This window comes from Rana temporaria, chromosome 2, assembly GCF_905171775.1.
Source record: "Rana temporaria chromosome 2, aRanTem1.1, whole genome shotgun sequence".
NCBI classification, from domain to species: domain Eukaryota; kingdom Metazoa; phylum Chordata; class Amphibia; order Anura; family Ranidae; genus Rana; species Rana temporaria.
Genome location: NC_053490.1, coordinates 231358608 through 231374783, shown reverse-complemented (window position 1 = coordinate 231374783; position 16176 = coordinate 231358608). Strand labels below are relative to the sequence as shown.

Sequence of the window (16176 nt, the reverse complement as noted above, 5' to 3'; positions counted from 1 at the left end):
CTATGCAGAGGAAGAAAGCCACAGGGGCTTGAGTGGGGGGGGGGGGAGAAACCTCCCAGGCAGCGGGGGCCCGACCAAGGCCCGAGCAACTATGCTCTAAAGACTTCACGATTCAAGATAAAGCAGGGGGGGAGGGGGGCGCCTGTAGATAAGAGTATTGAATATATCCAAAGAGAAAAACTTTATGAAGGATCTATTCAGAAAGCCACGTGTGTCCAAAAGTTTGCTCTTTACAGAGAGAAGTATCTTGTGTCAAGTCGCCCCCAAGCTCTGGCTATAGTATCAATATTGCTGAAAGGTACAAGCGAATGGGCCTTAACATCAGTTTTGCAAAACACTGAAACCTTGGAAATAGAAAAAAAATGAAAAAAATAAACACACATATGCAATGCTTACCTACTATATTCAGGCCTCGTTCATATTGCACAATTTGGATTTGCGCGCAGAATCGATGCAATTCTGCCTATGATTCCAAATTGCGGCAAACCCCTTAATGCGGGTTTGCGTGCCATTATCATTAATTGCAACCCAAGCACAGTGCGATTCTGCCATGATGGTCACGCAACACAGTCGCAGCAAAACGTGCTTTTAATTAAGCTTGTCGCCCCAAAAGTAGCAGGAGCTTCTCTTGGGCCACAGATACGCTTAGAGCAAGCCATTGAAGTGAATGGGCTGTCCTATGTGCAACATGCAGAATCATGTGAAAATCACGAGTGAGAACGCTCGTGCCCACTACACAAAATGTGAACAGGGCTTAGCGCAGCATACACTTTTTGACAATATGTCTGGGATTAGCAAAGCAAATTGAAATAAGAACTTTAGGCAAATTATAAAAAATACATAGTTAAAACACACTTGGATTGTAAATTTTCAGTGACTTTTGTGATCCAGACAACCCTGCCAGATAGCACAGCCAAATCCTGAATGTTCATGCAGGACCAACCTCAGCACACGGATGCTTTTTCCTCCTGTAATGTATAATTATTATTACATTGTGCAAATCAGTAAGAATTCTGATTTGTCTCAGTTTGATGACCCCAATTTCCCAGTTTCCAGTGTTGTGGCATAGAAGATTGTGGGAGGTCTCAATTTTAAGATATTTCTTCCAGTATTAAAGTGATTGTAAAGTTTATTTATATATTTTATTTTATAATAAACGTGTCATACTTGCCTGCTCTGTGTAGTGGTTTTGCACAGAGACCCTAAACCTCCTCTTCTGGCGTTCCCCAACAGTCATCTTGGCTCCCCCTCTCCAAGTGCCCCCATCGTAAACTGCTTGCGATGGGGGCACTCGTGCAGGCTCCATCTAGAGTCGCGCTGTGTGTGTCTATAGAGACACACACACACAGCCCGGCCCCCCGCTCAATCCTTATAGGATTTGACTGACAGCAGCAGGAGCCAATGGCTCCCACTACAGCCAAGTTTTCTGTGAGAAGGGAAAAATGTGCTGCAGATAGACACAGTGCTGGATCGAGATCGGGCTCAGCTAAGTGTTTAAGGGGGGCTGCTGGGAGCAACATTTGAAAGTTATTTTTAATTTTTTTTTACCTTAATGCAGAGAGTACATTAAAGTAAAAAAAAAACGTTTTGCTTTTATAATCCCTTTAACCGTTTGGGTGAAGTTCTGCTCTTCCTCTCTCCCCCCACCCCACCCTCTTCTGCCAGACTTGGATTATATATTTTTTTTGGGGGGGGGGGGGGGGGCGGGTACCTAGTTTTGACAGTTCCTGGTTGGATCACCTAGGCATGAGGTTCCAGAAGGCTGTGGGACCATTCACACAGCGCTGCATGGCTCCTGTATGTGCCGTAAGCAGGCAGCTGTGAAGCCGCAAAAAATCACAGTCGGCTGCCCACAGTTAAGATTTCGGCACCAGGAACCTGAACACCTGTGAAGAATCGGTCCAGGTAAGTGTCCGTTTATTGAAAGTCAGCAGATACAGTTTTTGTAGCTGCTGATTTTTAATTTTGCCACATCTGCCTGAAGCTCCTCTTTAACCACTTGCTTTCAAGGCACTTAAACCTCCTCCAGCTTTCAACGTTGTCACACTTTGAATGACAATTGCGCGGTCATGCAACACTGTACCCAAGTTTAATTTTTTTAATTTTCTTTACACAATTTGAGATTTCTTTTGGTGGTACTTAAAGGGTCACTAAAGGAATATTTTTTTTTAGCTAAATAGCTTCCTTTACCTTACTGCAGTCCTGGTTTCATGTCCTTATTGTTCGTTTTTGCTTTGATGTTGCTGTAATTCCTCTCTGTTCTGGACACTTCCTGGTTGTCTGTTTCCTGATCACCACAGTACTGGGAGATTTCTCACTGTTGTGACTAATCAAGGAGGTGCGATTACTGTGTGTCAGCACCAATCCAGTTTCGGTTTACAAAGCATCACTGCCCTCTATTGGCTCTTTGTCTCTGTACATCAGAGAACCAGGAAACCACAGCAAAAACGAAACTAAACTGCAGGTACATTATATGATTGTTTTTTTATCTATTTTTAATCATTTTTAAAAGGAATAAGTTAACTATTATGTCTCTATGCCCTGTAAACAATCATTTCAGCCAATTTTTTTTTCCTTTAGTGACCCTTTAATCATTGTTGGGTTTATTATTTTTTGTTTAAAAAAAAAAAAAAAAAAAGTTTTTCTTAATGTGCGCTGATGAGGCGGCACTGATGAGGCGGCACTGGTTGGCATTGATAAGAGGTGACACTGGTAGGCGGCACGGATATACACCTGTAGGTGCTACTAATGAATACTGGCATGTGGCACTGGAGGGCACTGCATAGCAGCAGTGCCTCTCCCTGTTTGGGACCGAGATCCTTCTGGTGATCGGCTTTTTTTTTCCCCTTTCACTGTCAGCGTGAGAAAAAAAAAAAAGAAGGAAAAAGCAGATTACCGATGTTCTGTTTACATCACTTGATCAGCCGTCATTGGCTGACAGCTGATCACATGGTAAGGGGCCTGGATTGGCCGAGTCTCATTGACTCTGTGATCACAGAGCGTTCCTCATGCACGGGAGGCAGCTCATGCATGGGAGGATGTCTATTGACGCCCTCCCTGCTGTAGCGGTCATTCGACTGTAGCGTGGGCAGGAGGTGGTTAATGAATAAGGTAATCGTTACAAAAAATTAATACACATTTTTGGGCAGGTAAAATATATGCATTTTGTTAGGAGCCCGTAAAGCATTGCACCCACGATCAGCAGATCATGGGTGTAATGCCACGGTCCTGCAGACTGTTTGTGTAGTTGTCTGCCCATACATCCGATGCAGGCAGGCAGTTAGGCGCCATTCACACCAATGCGTTTTTTCATACTTTTTGCAGAAATGCAGGACATTTTTTTTGAACATTGGTTCCTATGGAACATGTTCACATCAATGCATTTTTGTGCCTCTGAGTTTTTGAAAAGTGACAGGGACTTTTTAAAAGGCAAAATTGTGCTTTTTTGCCTCAATAGATTTCAATGGGGAAGCTGCAGAAAAGTATGTAGTGCATTTTACGGCGATTTGCATTTTTAAATCTGTACAACAAATCTCAAGCATAAAAAAAAAAAAAAAAACGCAGAAGGCACTGCAGAAACGCTCAAAAGAAACATGCATAGATGTGATTCAAGCCTAACACTCAGACAGGAAGACTCAAAACACAAGAGCCCTCAACAGCACCTTGGTGTAGTCCACTGAGAACTACAAGCCAACAGCCACAACGACTGTGTTGGTACTTGTAGATTTCACGACCACAGAACACCACAAATGAATGACATGGCCAGGTGGGCGGGGCCATGATTTTTTTTTTTTTTCGATTGTGGGGAAGAGAAGATGGTGGATCAGGGTGTCAAAATGGGGGATCAGGGTGGTGCGGAGGCTGGTGCATCTGTAATATGTTACATGTTACACCCTGAATATGGTGATCTTATCCTTTAAGTAAATGTGCCATGATTTATAATGAATACATAACAATGTGTTCAGCTTTATTGGTACATTATCTTGCCTTTTATAGCATCTAATTAAATTTACAACAGTCATATTTGTGTTTATTTTTCTTGAAGTAAATGCTGGTGTAATAAATCTCAGGGCAAAACACAAGATTCTTTGATAAGCAATGTGTACCACAGTTTACATTTGCTGTTTGTAATAGGGTGAGCTGTTTGCTAGAAGTAAGCAATGTGTATGTATAGACTTTTTTTTATTAAATACTATTTTTGCTGCAGTGCCCCTGCACCCAATTGCATGTCTGTCATTGGAGACAAGAAAGCTGCAGAAGTATGGACTCTGGTTAACCAAAGGAAGTGATTTTGGCAGAAGTAGTGCTATTATTATTCTGTGGATGACTCCCAACTATGTGCCCATCATAGAGAGACAAATGGAACTGTATGCTAAAAACCAAGCCTGTGAGTACTTTGATTCAGCTTTTCTATTTTTCCACTTCTAGTTCAAACCTACTTATAGGACTGTTATTTCAACATTCAACTTTATGTATAGCCAAAACTTTTTTTTATTTAGTTTAAGGAAAACGTTAGGTTTTTATTGTTGTCTATGTCCCAGCTAGGTAGATTCACCTCTTTATTTGTCCTGATCAAATTGGGGTTTATTTACTAAAGCTGGAAAATGCGAAATCAGGTTCACTTCTGCATAGAAACCAATCGGTTTCAAGGTTTTATTGCCAAAGCTTAAAGTGATACTAAAAGTCTCATTTTTTTTTCCATTAAAAATAAAACGCATGTAAGGCCCGGTACACACGAGCAAACATGTACGATGAAACCGGTCCGTCGGACCGTTTTCACCGTACATGCCTGCCAGAGGGCTTCTGTACGATGGTTGTACTAACCATCGTACAGAAGTCCGCGCGTAAACAATACGCGGGGCGTGTCCGCGTCGTCGCCGCAACGATGACGTGGAGACGTGGGCGGGCCTGCCATTTAAAGGCTTCCACGCATGCGTCGAAGTCATTCGACGCATGCGAGGGATGGCGGGCGCTCGGACATGTACGGTAGGTCTGTACTGACGACCGTACATGTCCGAGCGGGCAGGATTCCAACGGACGGTTTTAAAACACGTCCAGGAATATTTGCCCGCTGGGAAAAGGCCCGGCGGGCAAATGTTTGCTGGAATTCGGCCCGCTCGCGCCTACACACGACCGAACATGTATGCTGAAACTGGCCCGCGGACCAGTTTCAGCATACATGTTTGGTCGTGTGTACGGGGCCTTATACTTACCTGCTCTGTGTAGTGGTTTTGCACAGAGCACCTCAGATCCTAATCTTCTCTGTCCCTCTTTGGTGCTTTTGGCCCCTCCCTTCTTTTAAAGTGCCTCCGCAACAAGCTGCTTGCTATGGGGGCACCCGAGCAGCAGCTCAGCACCGCCCCCTTTTATTGACAGCATCGGGAGCTAATGTCTCGGCCAATGAGGAGGGAAGTTCTGGGCAGCTGAGACACTCCTGCAACATTGCTGGATCTAGATGGGGCTCAGGTAAGTATTAGGGGGGCTGCTGCACATAGAAAGCTTTTTATCTTAATGCATAGAATGCATTAAGAAAAAAAAAACTTCTGCCTTTACAACCCCTTTTAGTTGTACAAGCGTAGGTTAGAAGCTACCACGCACAGGTGCACCAGTTTTAGTAGATCTCCCCCATTGTCTCCAAGATAAAAAGTGAGAGGAAATCCAAAACTGTACGGCTGTCACTAGAACAAAAAGTGAGGGGAAATCTTCCAAATTTGGAAGCCTATTTCAGTGACAACTGTCTAAGAGGGGATTTCCCCTCAAATTGTAAAGATATATTTTTCCTCGCTGTCCAAGAGGTAGTGGTAGAGGAGCTCTGGACATGGATTGTCATAGGTTATCATGTGTACAAAGTAATTATTAGAGCCTGATTGGTCTTTGTTCGTCAGCTCACCACAAAGACAGGGTTCCTCCAGGAGAGGACATTTGCTAGAAATGGCGCTGGTAAAGTGCCTGAAAACTGCCTCCCATCAATTGCAATGGGTGCTTTCACATCCGCGCGGTGCGCTTGTGGGACATTTCGGAAAAGTCCTACAAACAGCATTTTTGGGGCTGTTTGGGAGCGCTCCCAAAACGCCTCCTGCCCATTATAGTGAATGGGCAGCGCTTCTTACGCGCCGCAACACTGGAGTTTAACCCCCCCCTTTTTTTTAAAACAGCGCAAATGCCGGTAAAACAAGCGCTGCTTTGGCGCTGACGCAGCCGCGGCCCTAGTGTGAAAGGGATCTAAGTGTAGACTTCTGAGAAAATCATTGAGCCAATCACACAAGAAGGAAATTATGTTTTTGGGGAGTGGTCAGTACACATTCTGTATACAGAACAGAACACCTCCATGTAGCCATATTGCATTTTCAGAAAATTACAGCGGCTGCAAATTGAAAAGAAAAGGTCATTTTTAATAACATACAATTACAATATGGACTTGTGTCACAATTGTATATGCTATATTATTTTTTCTTTATTTGCCATTCCCTTTTTAAAGGAGATCTATTACAGATAGATAAGGTGAAAGTCTTCTGTAATTTTGATAATTTCCAAGAACTAACGTATAATGTTATAATGCTAATGTACAGTCAACTAAAATAATTAACATTTTGGGTTTATTTTTCTCCAATTAAACCTTATCTACTATATTTTCCTTTTCCTGGTAGCTAAATCGAATGAATTTATTTTTCTGGAGTTGGTGGAACCTTTTACAAGCAAAGAACAGTCTTTAATGAGCGAAGTTATGGTGGAAGCCAGCAAACATGGTTCATCCTCTCTCGCTGAAGCGTTTAGCTGGGAAGAAATGTACTCCATGCTTGAGTCCTTACCTGAATGTTCCTTCAAGTCAAATTGTTATTCTGTTGGATCTCAACCACCTGAGGTAGGCTTCTAATATATTCTTGATTGAACCCTGATGTATGGAAGGTTATATATAAATATATATATATATTAGGCATTTGAGCAAGTATCGGTACTGGCCCAAATGCTGCCAATACTGAAAACGATACTTTGAAGTGCGATTTGCGTCCATTCAACATGAGTAGGCTCAAATCGCACTGCAAAGAATCAAATGCGATTTAAATAGGAATGCAGTGCGATTCCTGTCTGAATCGCATGCAATTTTCCCCCACTGCTTGCGCATGGAAAGGGATAAAAGTACCATCTAGTGGGCAGTTTAAGAGTTTTAACATTTGTTTAAACTGGCGCCAACTGCCTCTCTTCATGCTGCCTCTACCAACACAGTGGAGAAATCTTTCTGGTCAGTATGATTTCCCCCATCCACCCTCCCCCTCAAGCCATCCTGCAACCCCCCCCCCCCACTTCTATTCTTTCATCCACCTTCCCGTTTTCAGCCGGTCGAGATGCCTCTACCATTCCCCGCCAGCTGTCGCCAAAGACTATCTCCTCATCCGACTATCTCCTCATCCGTCTCTCACAAGCAGTTAAAACACCACTGCTTCCCCTGTATCCTTCTTTCCCCCCAGCGCCCCTCCCCTTCTGCCCTGTACTTTTGTACATCCATACAGCAGGCAGGTTTGTCAGACCCCCTTTTTTCCTTTAGATAGCATCCACCACATTCCTCCTGCTGTCCACTGCGGTGGGGGAAAATTGCATGCAACTCAGACAGGAATCGCACTACATTCCTGTTCAAATCGCATGCAATTCTTTGCAGTGCGATTTGCGCCAATTTAATTTTGTATTGATTCAAATTGACTGCAAAGTATCGGTACTCGCCGAGAAAATAAATAAATAAAATAAAGGTATTGGTGCAACCCTAGTTATATATAGTCATGACAACAAATGGTTGCACTAAGTGTTTAAATATTTCCACTGTGACTTAACAGTGATGGCTGCACTCACCATATATACATATAAATAGCGCAATGCAATTTTTGATTTATATTGGCAATCTACATGTGCAAAATATAGAGCAAAAGATGATTTTTTTTTGGGGGGGGGGGGAAATCTTTTGCTTTCAAGGGCAGAGGAGAGAATTGTGGCCTGTCATGCTGTATTGTTATCGCAAGGGATGTTTACATTTCTTTTTTTTTATAAAATAGTGCAGTGGTGAAGGCCAATGTACGTCACACCCACATATGTCAACTGTGTTCGCACCATACCTGTGAGGTATCGCCACAAAGATCAGAGCGAAAACCATAATTCTAGCACTAGACCTCCTCTAACTCTAAACTGGTAACCTGTGGTAATTTTTAATATGTCGCTAATGGAGATTTTTAAGCACCGTAGTTTGGTGCCATTCTAAAGCATGACATGTTAGGTATCTATTTACTTGGCTTAACATCATCTTTTATATTTTATAAAAAAAAAATTGGGCTATTTTGTGTGTGTGTGTGTGTGTGTGTGTGTTGTTTTTTTTTTTTTTTATTCATTAACCACTTAAGACCCGGACCTTTTAGGCAGCTAAAGGACCTGGCCAGTTTTTGCAATTCGGCACTGCGTCGCTTTAACTGACAATTGCGCGGTTGTGCGACGTGGCTCCCAAACAAAATTGGTGTCCTTTTTATAGAGCTTTTTTTTGGTGGTATTTGATCACCTCTGCGGTTTTTATTTTTTGTGCTATAAACAAAAGTAGAGCGACAATTTTGAAAAAAATGCAATATTTTTTACTTTTTTTCTATAATAAATATCCCCCAAAAATATATAAAACATTCTTTTTTTTTTTCCTCCAGTTTAGGTCGATACGTATTCTTCTACCTATTTTTGGTAAAAAAAAAAAATCGCAATAAGCGTTTATCGATTGGTTTGCGCAAAATGTATAGCGTTTACAAAAAAGGGGATAGTTTTATTGCATTTTTATTAATTAATGGCAGCGATCAGCGATTTTTTTCGTGACTGCGACATTATGGCGGATACTTCGGACAATTTGGACACATTTTTGGGACCATTGTCACTTTCACAGCAAAAAATGCATTTAAAATGCATTGTTTACTGTGAAAATTAAAGTTGCAGTTTGGGAGTTAACCACTAGGGGGCACTGAAGGGGTTATGTGTGACCTCATTTGTGTTTCTAACTGTAGGGGGGTGTGGTTGTAGGTGTGACTTCATCGATTGTGGTTCCCTATAAAAGGGAACACACGATCGATGACAGCGCCACAGTGAAGAACGGGGAAGCTGTGTTTACACACAGCTCTCCCCGTTCTTCAGCTCCGGGGACCGATCGCGCGACTCCAGCGGTGATCGGGGTCCGCGAGTCCCGCGGCCACGGAGCTTCGGAACCGGGTCGCGGACACGCGCCCGCAACCCCGCGGCTGGGCTTAAAGAGCCACGTACATGTACGTGGATGTGCCCAGCCGTGCCATTCTGCCAACGTATATCGGCGTGAATGGGTCCTTAAGTGGTTAAGTGTATTTTTTTTTTCAAAAACAAATTGCGTTTGAAAAACCACTGCACAAAAACCATGTGACATAAATTGAAACAACCGACATTTGATTCTCTAGAACCTCTGTTAAAAAAATTACAGTTGCAAAAAAGTATGTGAACCCTATTGGAATGATATGGATTTCTGCACAAATTAGTCATGAATTGTGATCTGATCTTTATCTAAGTCACAACAATAGACAATCAATAGTTTGCTTAAACTAATAACACACAAAGAATTAAATGTTACCATGTTTTTATTGTTCAATCGATGAGATGAGATTGTAGGTGTTGGTTACAGCTGCCCTATAAAAAAAACACACACCAGTTCTGAGTTTGCTTTTTACAAGAAGCATTGCCTGATGTGAATGATGCCTCGCACAAAAGAGCTCTCAGAAGACCTATGACTAAGAATTGTTGACTTGCATAAAGCTGGAAAGGGTTATAAAAGTATCTCCAAAAGCCTTGCTGTTCATCAGTCCACGGTAAGACATATTGTCTATAAATGGAGAAAGTTCAGCACTGCTGCTACTCTTCCTAGGAGTGGCCGTCCTGTAAAGATGACTGCAAGAGCACAGCACAGACTGCTCGATGAGGTGAAGAAGAATCCTAGAGTGTCAGCTAAAGACTTACAAAAATCTCTGGCATATGCTAACATCCCTGTTGGCAAATCTACAATACGTAAAACACTAAACAAGAATGGATTTCATGGGAGGATGCCACTGCTGTCCAAAAAAAAAACATTGCTGCACGTTAACAGTTTGCACAAGAGCACCTGGATTACAGCAGTACTGGCAAAATATTCTGTGGACAGATGAAACCAAAGTTGAGTTGTTTGGAAGAAACTCATAACGCTATGTGTGGAGAAAAAGAGGCACAGCACACCAACATCAAAACCTCATCCCAACTGTGAAGTATGGTGGTGGGGCATCATGGGTTGGGGCTGCTTTGCTGCGTCAGGGCCTGGACGGATTGCTATCATCGAAAGAAAAAATGAATTCCCAAGTTTATCGAGACATTTTGCAGGAGAACTTGAGGCCATCTGTCCACCAGCTGAAGCTCAACAGAAGATGGGTGTTGCAACAGGACAACAACCCAAATCATCAACAGAATGGCTTAAACAGAAGAAAATACGCCTTCTGGAGTGGCCCAGTCAGAGTCCTGACCTCACCCCGATTGAGATGCTGTGGTATGACCTCAAGAAAGCAATTCACACCAGACATTCCAAGAATATTGCCGAACTGAAACAGTTCAGTTCAAGAATTACTCCTGACCGTTGTGCACGTCTGATCTGCAACTACAGGAAACGTTTGGTTGAAGTTATTGCTGCCTAAGGAGGTTCAACCAGTTATTAATTCCAAGGGATCACATACCTTTTCCACCTGCACTGTGAATGTTTACATGATGTGTTCAATAAAAACATGCTAACATTTAATTCTTTGTGTGTTATTAGTTTAAGCAGACTGTGCTTGTCTATTGTTGTGACTTAGATGAAGATCAGATCACATTTTATGACCAATTTGTGCAGAAATCCATATAATTCCAAAAGGGTTCACATACTTTTTATTGCAAGTAATTTTTCCAGCAAAAAATACAGATTTTTTTCCAAGTTGATCTAAAATCACCATCTGACATTTTTGAGAAAACGGTTTTGGGGGTCTTTCATCCTGTTGGGAATCTGGTTATTCTGTAACAAGGTATGACTATTAAATGTTAGCTTCTACTGCTGCCCTATACAGGGTAGCTTGCAGTCAGTCCATACATTAAGGGAGGGCATTACTGCGGTTAATAAAAAAAAAAAAAGATCTGCTCATCAAAAAAAAACTTTAGTGAAACAAGTTTTTTTTCTCCCGGTTTTTCTTTTTAGGCCAAGAAAGTAAAATCCACTTATAGACTTATGCAAAAATGGAGTGATGGTCAGTTTTCTCTTTCTATGGTACCTGAGAATCATGATGTATTGGGTGAAGCACATAGAAGTGGAATTCCTATCAGGTGTGTATTTTCACCATTTGAAATTTTGTTGCGCTTCAGAATGTTCCTGTGTATTGATACAAATGACAGGTCAAAAAGTCATACTGTCCCCTTTTTATTTTTTCATAACAAATATTGATTTGGACACCAGTTTGCTGTTTAATATGCAAATAGGGGAACTTTTTTTGATGAGGAAGAAAAAAAAGTGCTTGTACATTATAGAGTTTAAAAGGCATAGATGTTTACCATCAATACTTGCATTAAACATTAAATATATAATCAGGGACAGAGCAGCACATTTTTTTTTTTTTTTGGATATGCTTTACGTGTTTATTTTTTGAAAACACAAAAAAGGAAAAAAAAGAAAAACAAAGAGCAAAAAAAAAAAGTTTGTCAGATGTTTCGTCAGAAGTCTCCTTTGTCTACTCTCAGGTGCGCAACAGAGGAATTCCCAAACTCGTGCTATAACCATAAAATTTATAATTGTAATAACCTAATAACCTAGGGGTGCGATAGGCTCTGTGTAAGATAAATAGTTGGGAGAGTTAATGTGCAGCTGACACTGACACAGCAGGGGGCACCTCTAGGGCCATATCACACTGACCCCCATCTATGGCTCCAATATCGGTAACCCAACAAGCTATACTTTTTAACAATGTGCGATCCTGAATAGAGGACAGCAAAACAGAGTAGGCCCTTGATATCAGACCCTTGCGAGTGGTAGCATACAGGATTTCCCACAGTAGCGAGGAGCTAGACATTACTAATGACTGCGGTTGTGTCTGCATCTGAATTGCGTGTCGGAGTTGATAATATTGATAGAATGGTTTATTTTGCAGAGAAAACGCTGCACACAGATGATCAAACGCCTTCAGAGTATTACCATTATACAGCTGGCAAAAGAACCAGATTCCATGCTGTCTCCATGAGTATAATCCCTGCAATTTACACAATTCAGGATCATTAGGATTATTCCACAATAGAGTAAATTCCATAGAACCTGTGATGGACAATGCCTCCCTGACTGTCTGCCAAACTCTCCTAAGCAAATCTGCCATTGGAGAGGAAGGGGGGATACCTGGGAGATCCATTTCTACCTTAGAGTCGGGTGTCAAAATGGGGTTGGATAGAGAGATCAGTTGATCTATAGGGTCTGAATTTTCCCTAATTCCCCATCCAGCCAGCTGTTGGAGTTGAGGCACCAGGAAATACATTTTGGAATGTGGGACTGCTAATCCACCCCTGTCCTTACCATATTGCAATTCGGGCCTGCTTCCTCTTTCATATAAGATCCCTAAATTGGTAGTCAATGCGCTTGAACCATTGATTAGATATCCACACAGGGGTGTTATGAAAGATGTATAGGAGCCGTTGGGCCCAGACCATCTTTATCGGATTCACTTGTCGCACTACCGACAGGCAATATACACCAACCCTGGCACTTAATTCTTTATTTATACTATAGTGGGGTTAAATTAAGCTTTAGATATTCAGATGGATTCGGTGAAACCCCCACTCCTAAATACTTAAATGACGAAGCCACATCTATCTGGGAGGCATTGGCAGTTGATCCATAGAATTCACCAAATTTTTGGATAGTTTTCATAAAATTTAGAAAAATTATGAGGAAAGGGAGCCATTGATACAAAGCCTGGCACGAGGCGCTGAGTAGAGAACTCGCACCCAGCTAATAAAGTTGTCCCCGAGGCCAAAGCGGACCAGGATTTCCCAGAGGTAGGGTCACTCCACACTGTCAAATGCTTTTGCAGCATCCAATGAAAAAAAAAAAATGAAAGAACAGCCCCACCCCCCAAGGTTGTCTTTCGGAATCTGCAAATTGAGGAACAAACACCTTATATTATTATTTGCAGTCGAGGGTTTAGAAATGAAACCAATCACCCCCGAGAGTCTGTTGGCTAAAACCTGAGCCAGGAGTTTGACGTCCTTATTCAATAGTAAAATAGGAGTCTGCCCTTGCCCGGCTTGGGGAGCACCACTATTATGGCCTCATTCAGAGAATCAGGTAAGCGACCCACCTGAGCCACCTCATGGAGAGCCCGCAATAATGGTGGGAGAAGAACAGACCAATACCTGGCATACACTTCTTCCGAAAGGCCATCAGATCCTGGGGACTTGTGGTTAGGTTCACTTGCCATGGCCTCGGTCAACTCCTCTATGGTAATCAGAGAATTCAAAAGCTCTCTATCCTTAGTAGAAATCTGGGGAAAAGTGCAGGACTGCACAAAAACATCTAAATTAAGAGGTGTAGCTTGAGCTCTGGTGGCATATAAGTCGGTATAGAAATTCTAAAATACATCCAAATAATCAGAGTTAACTGTACAAGTCTCTCCACTCAGGGATGGAATTGCAGCTATGGAGGAAACCTCCTGCAGTGCTCTAGCTACAAGTGGCCAGTATTCTCTCCCTCAAAATAATTTTGCTGAAGAAATTTTTTTTTCTCTGCCACTAATAAGACTACATTATTATAAATAGGCTGGGCCTCAGCCCAGTTAGAGCGATTACGTTGTGATGAGTCAGTCACTAAAGCCTTCTCCCTCCACTGTAGTTCAACAAGGACAGTATCCTCCAACTCGGTTTGCATTTAATATTAGGGATTTCTCGAATAAGTACCCATCAAAAATGCCTTGAGAGAGTCCCATACAATTGCAGCACTAGCAGAATTCTTGTCAAGCTGAATAAAGCTGACAATGCTTTGGGGATAATATCAGAATCTGTAAATAACGTCAACCAGAATGAATTGACTCGCCAAAGAGGACGAGTGTGGAATCCACATTAGCTAGACCTACCCAGAAGTGAGAGTGGTCAGAGAGGAGCTGAGGCTCATACGCAGAATCCACAAGATGGGGGACCAAGGCAGCATTTCCCATTCCCAGGTCTATTCTGGACAATCCACCATGGGAAGCAGAATGGCTTGAATAACACCTAACGTCAGCATGTCGCTCCCACCACACATCTCGCAGACCCAGTTCAGAAAGCAGGGAGGCAAAAGTCATGTCAGTGATGGGCGAGTCCCACGGAACAGTAGAAAATGTATCCAGCTGAGGGTCAAGTACATTATTAAATTTGCCCATGGCCAAAAACAGGAGTATTAGGGTGTAATGCTACAAATTAAGACAATTTCTTAAGGGGGTCTGAGGAGTAATTTGAAGGGGGGGGGGGACAGATAGACGTAGCAATACTTAAGGAGCCCTGAATTTAATATTGGAGAAAACATTTACCATCTCTGTCCATCCACTGCTCCAAAAAAAATAAAAAGAAGAGGTAGTTTTAGACACCAGCACACTCGCTACCCTCGAAAAAGAGTATGTGGAGTGAAACTGTGTAGAGAATTTGCGTAAACGCAGCACGTGGACAGAGTCTGGCTGTAAATGCACCTCCTGAAGAAATATCAAATGCTGCTTTACTCTAGAAAAATATTGCTTAATGTTCTCACTCATACCCTGCACATTCCAAGAAAGGATTTATAAGCCTCTACCAGGGTCATCCGACATCTCGCCATAGTGGAAAAAAATGGAGGGATAACAGAGCACACCCCCACCAGCACAAAAAAAATATTACTTACATGATCAATACTTATAGTGAGGAAGTCCACTGTGTCCAAGTGGAAAAAAGTAGAGCAAGAGCACAGCGAGATCAGCAACAGATGCATTATAGTTTTGATAGCAGCTAGTAGCTTTCTGAGGGTAGGTTCAGGGTCAGTGCTGGCCTGCAGTTCACTCGCTGCTGATTTGGAAGCATGGGACTGTGTACTTACATTTGAGGAGACAGGAGGCTCAGCCAGCAGCAGGGGGATGGAATCCATGTCCTCCTTTTTCCTTTGCTGAGCGGGGTGGGAGGGCGAAATCTTGACCGGGAGTTTCAGGCGGATGACGGAGGCCTTTTCCTCTTTTAGACATCTTGAGACAATATAGGTGGCTAAAGACTGTGGAGGCACAGTGGCTACCCACGGTGTGTGTCCTAGGTCAGTGCGAGGCAGGATGGCGGTGCTGTCAGTAGGATTGGCCATGCCCCATCTTGGTTTCTTAAGTTGTCCAGACACATACATTTTTTTCTGTTCAACATGCAGGCTAAACAGAAAATAACGTAACAGATAAAGGCTTCATGTACACGGGACATTTTTACAACCTCTCCTGAACAATTTAACTTGACAGATATTGATTATAGTGAACATACTCAAGCGCTAATATAAATACTTTAAATAAGGTAATAATAAAAGATAAATAAAATGATTTCAGCTGCAACCATTAAAAATAGTGTTCTGACACTACCAAGCAATAGTGCGCTACAATCAACCTCCTATTATGGCACAGGATAAAATAATATACTTCAAAGTAAATAAATAAAACTTTATCGTACACCACGGGACACAGAGCCATTAATCATTACCTAATGGGTTATATGGTCACTAGAGGTGATTGGACACTGGCACAACCAATCAGAGACAGTTCCCCTCCCCCTCCATATAGCCCCCTCCCATCAGGGGAGTACCTCAGTTTTTCGCGAGTGTCTAAGGGGTAGGACACATGCAGAAAGTACTAAGGGAAGCTCAACTAAGCCTCTTTGGGACCAAAAGGAGCTAGACCTTCGGGTCCATCGAAGATGCAAAATTATACGCCAAAATTGGATGAGATCCAGGCCTCGCGTATAAGACGTTGCCTGTAATGTCTCTCTTTTGGAGGACTGGGCTCTGAGGTCCAGCCCTTTCGCTATAGCAGCTAAAAGGCCTGGTCAGAGTCTTTTACAAGGCCCAGGGAAGAGGTCCTTTAAATAGGAACCCATACCCCTGAAGGTTGGCACACAAACCCGCCGAGATGGGTGAAGATT

The 16176-nt window shown here is 42.4% G+C and overlaps 1 protein-coding gene across 6 annotated transcripts in view; it reads left to right on the top strand.

The window, feature by feature from the left end:
* Positions 1 to 16176, top strand: part of SENP7 (SUMO specific peptidase 7) — a 133512-nt gene that overhangs the window by 67480 nt on the left and 49856 nt on the right. For all 6 annotated transcript variants that reach the window (XM_040336605.1, XM_040336604.1, XM_040336603.1 and 3 more), the window contains 3 exons: positions 4208 to 4387; positions 6648 to 6862; positions 11228 to 11352. In XM_040336605.1, the coding sequence (XP_040192539.1) occupies positions 4208 to 4387; positions 6648 to 6862; positions 11228 to 11352 (520 nt within the window). The remainder of the gene's footprint in view (positions 1 to 4207; positions 4388 to 6647; positions 6863 to 11227; positions 11353 to 16176) is intronic.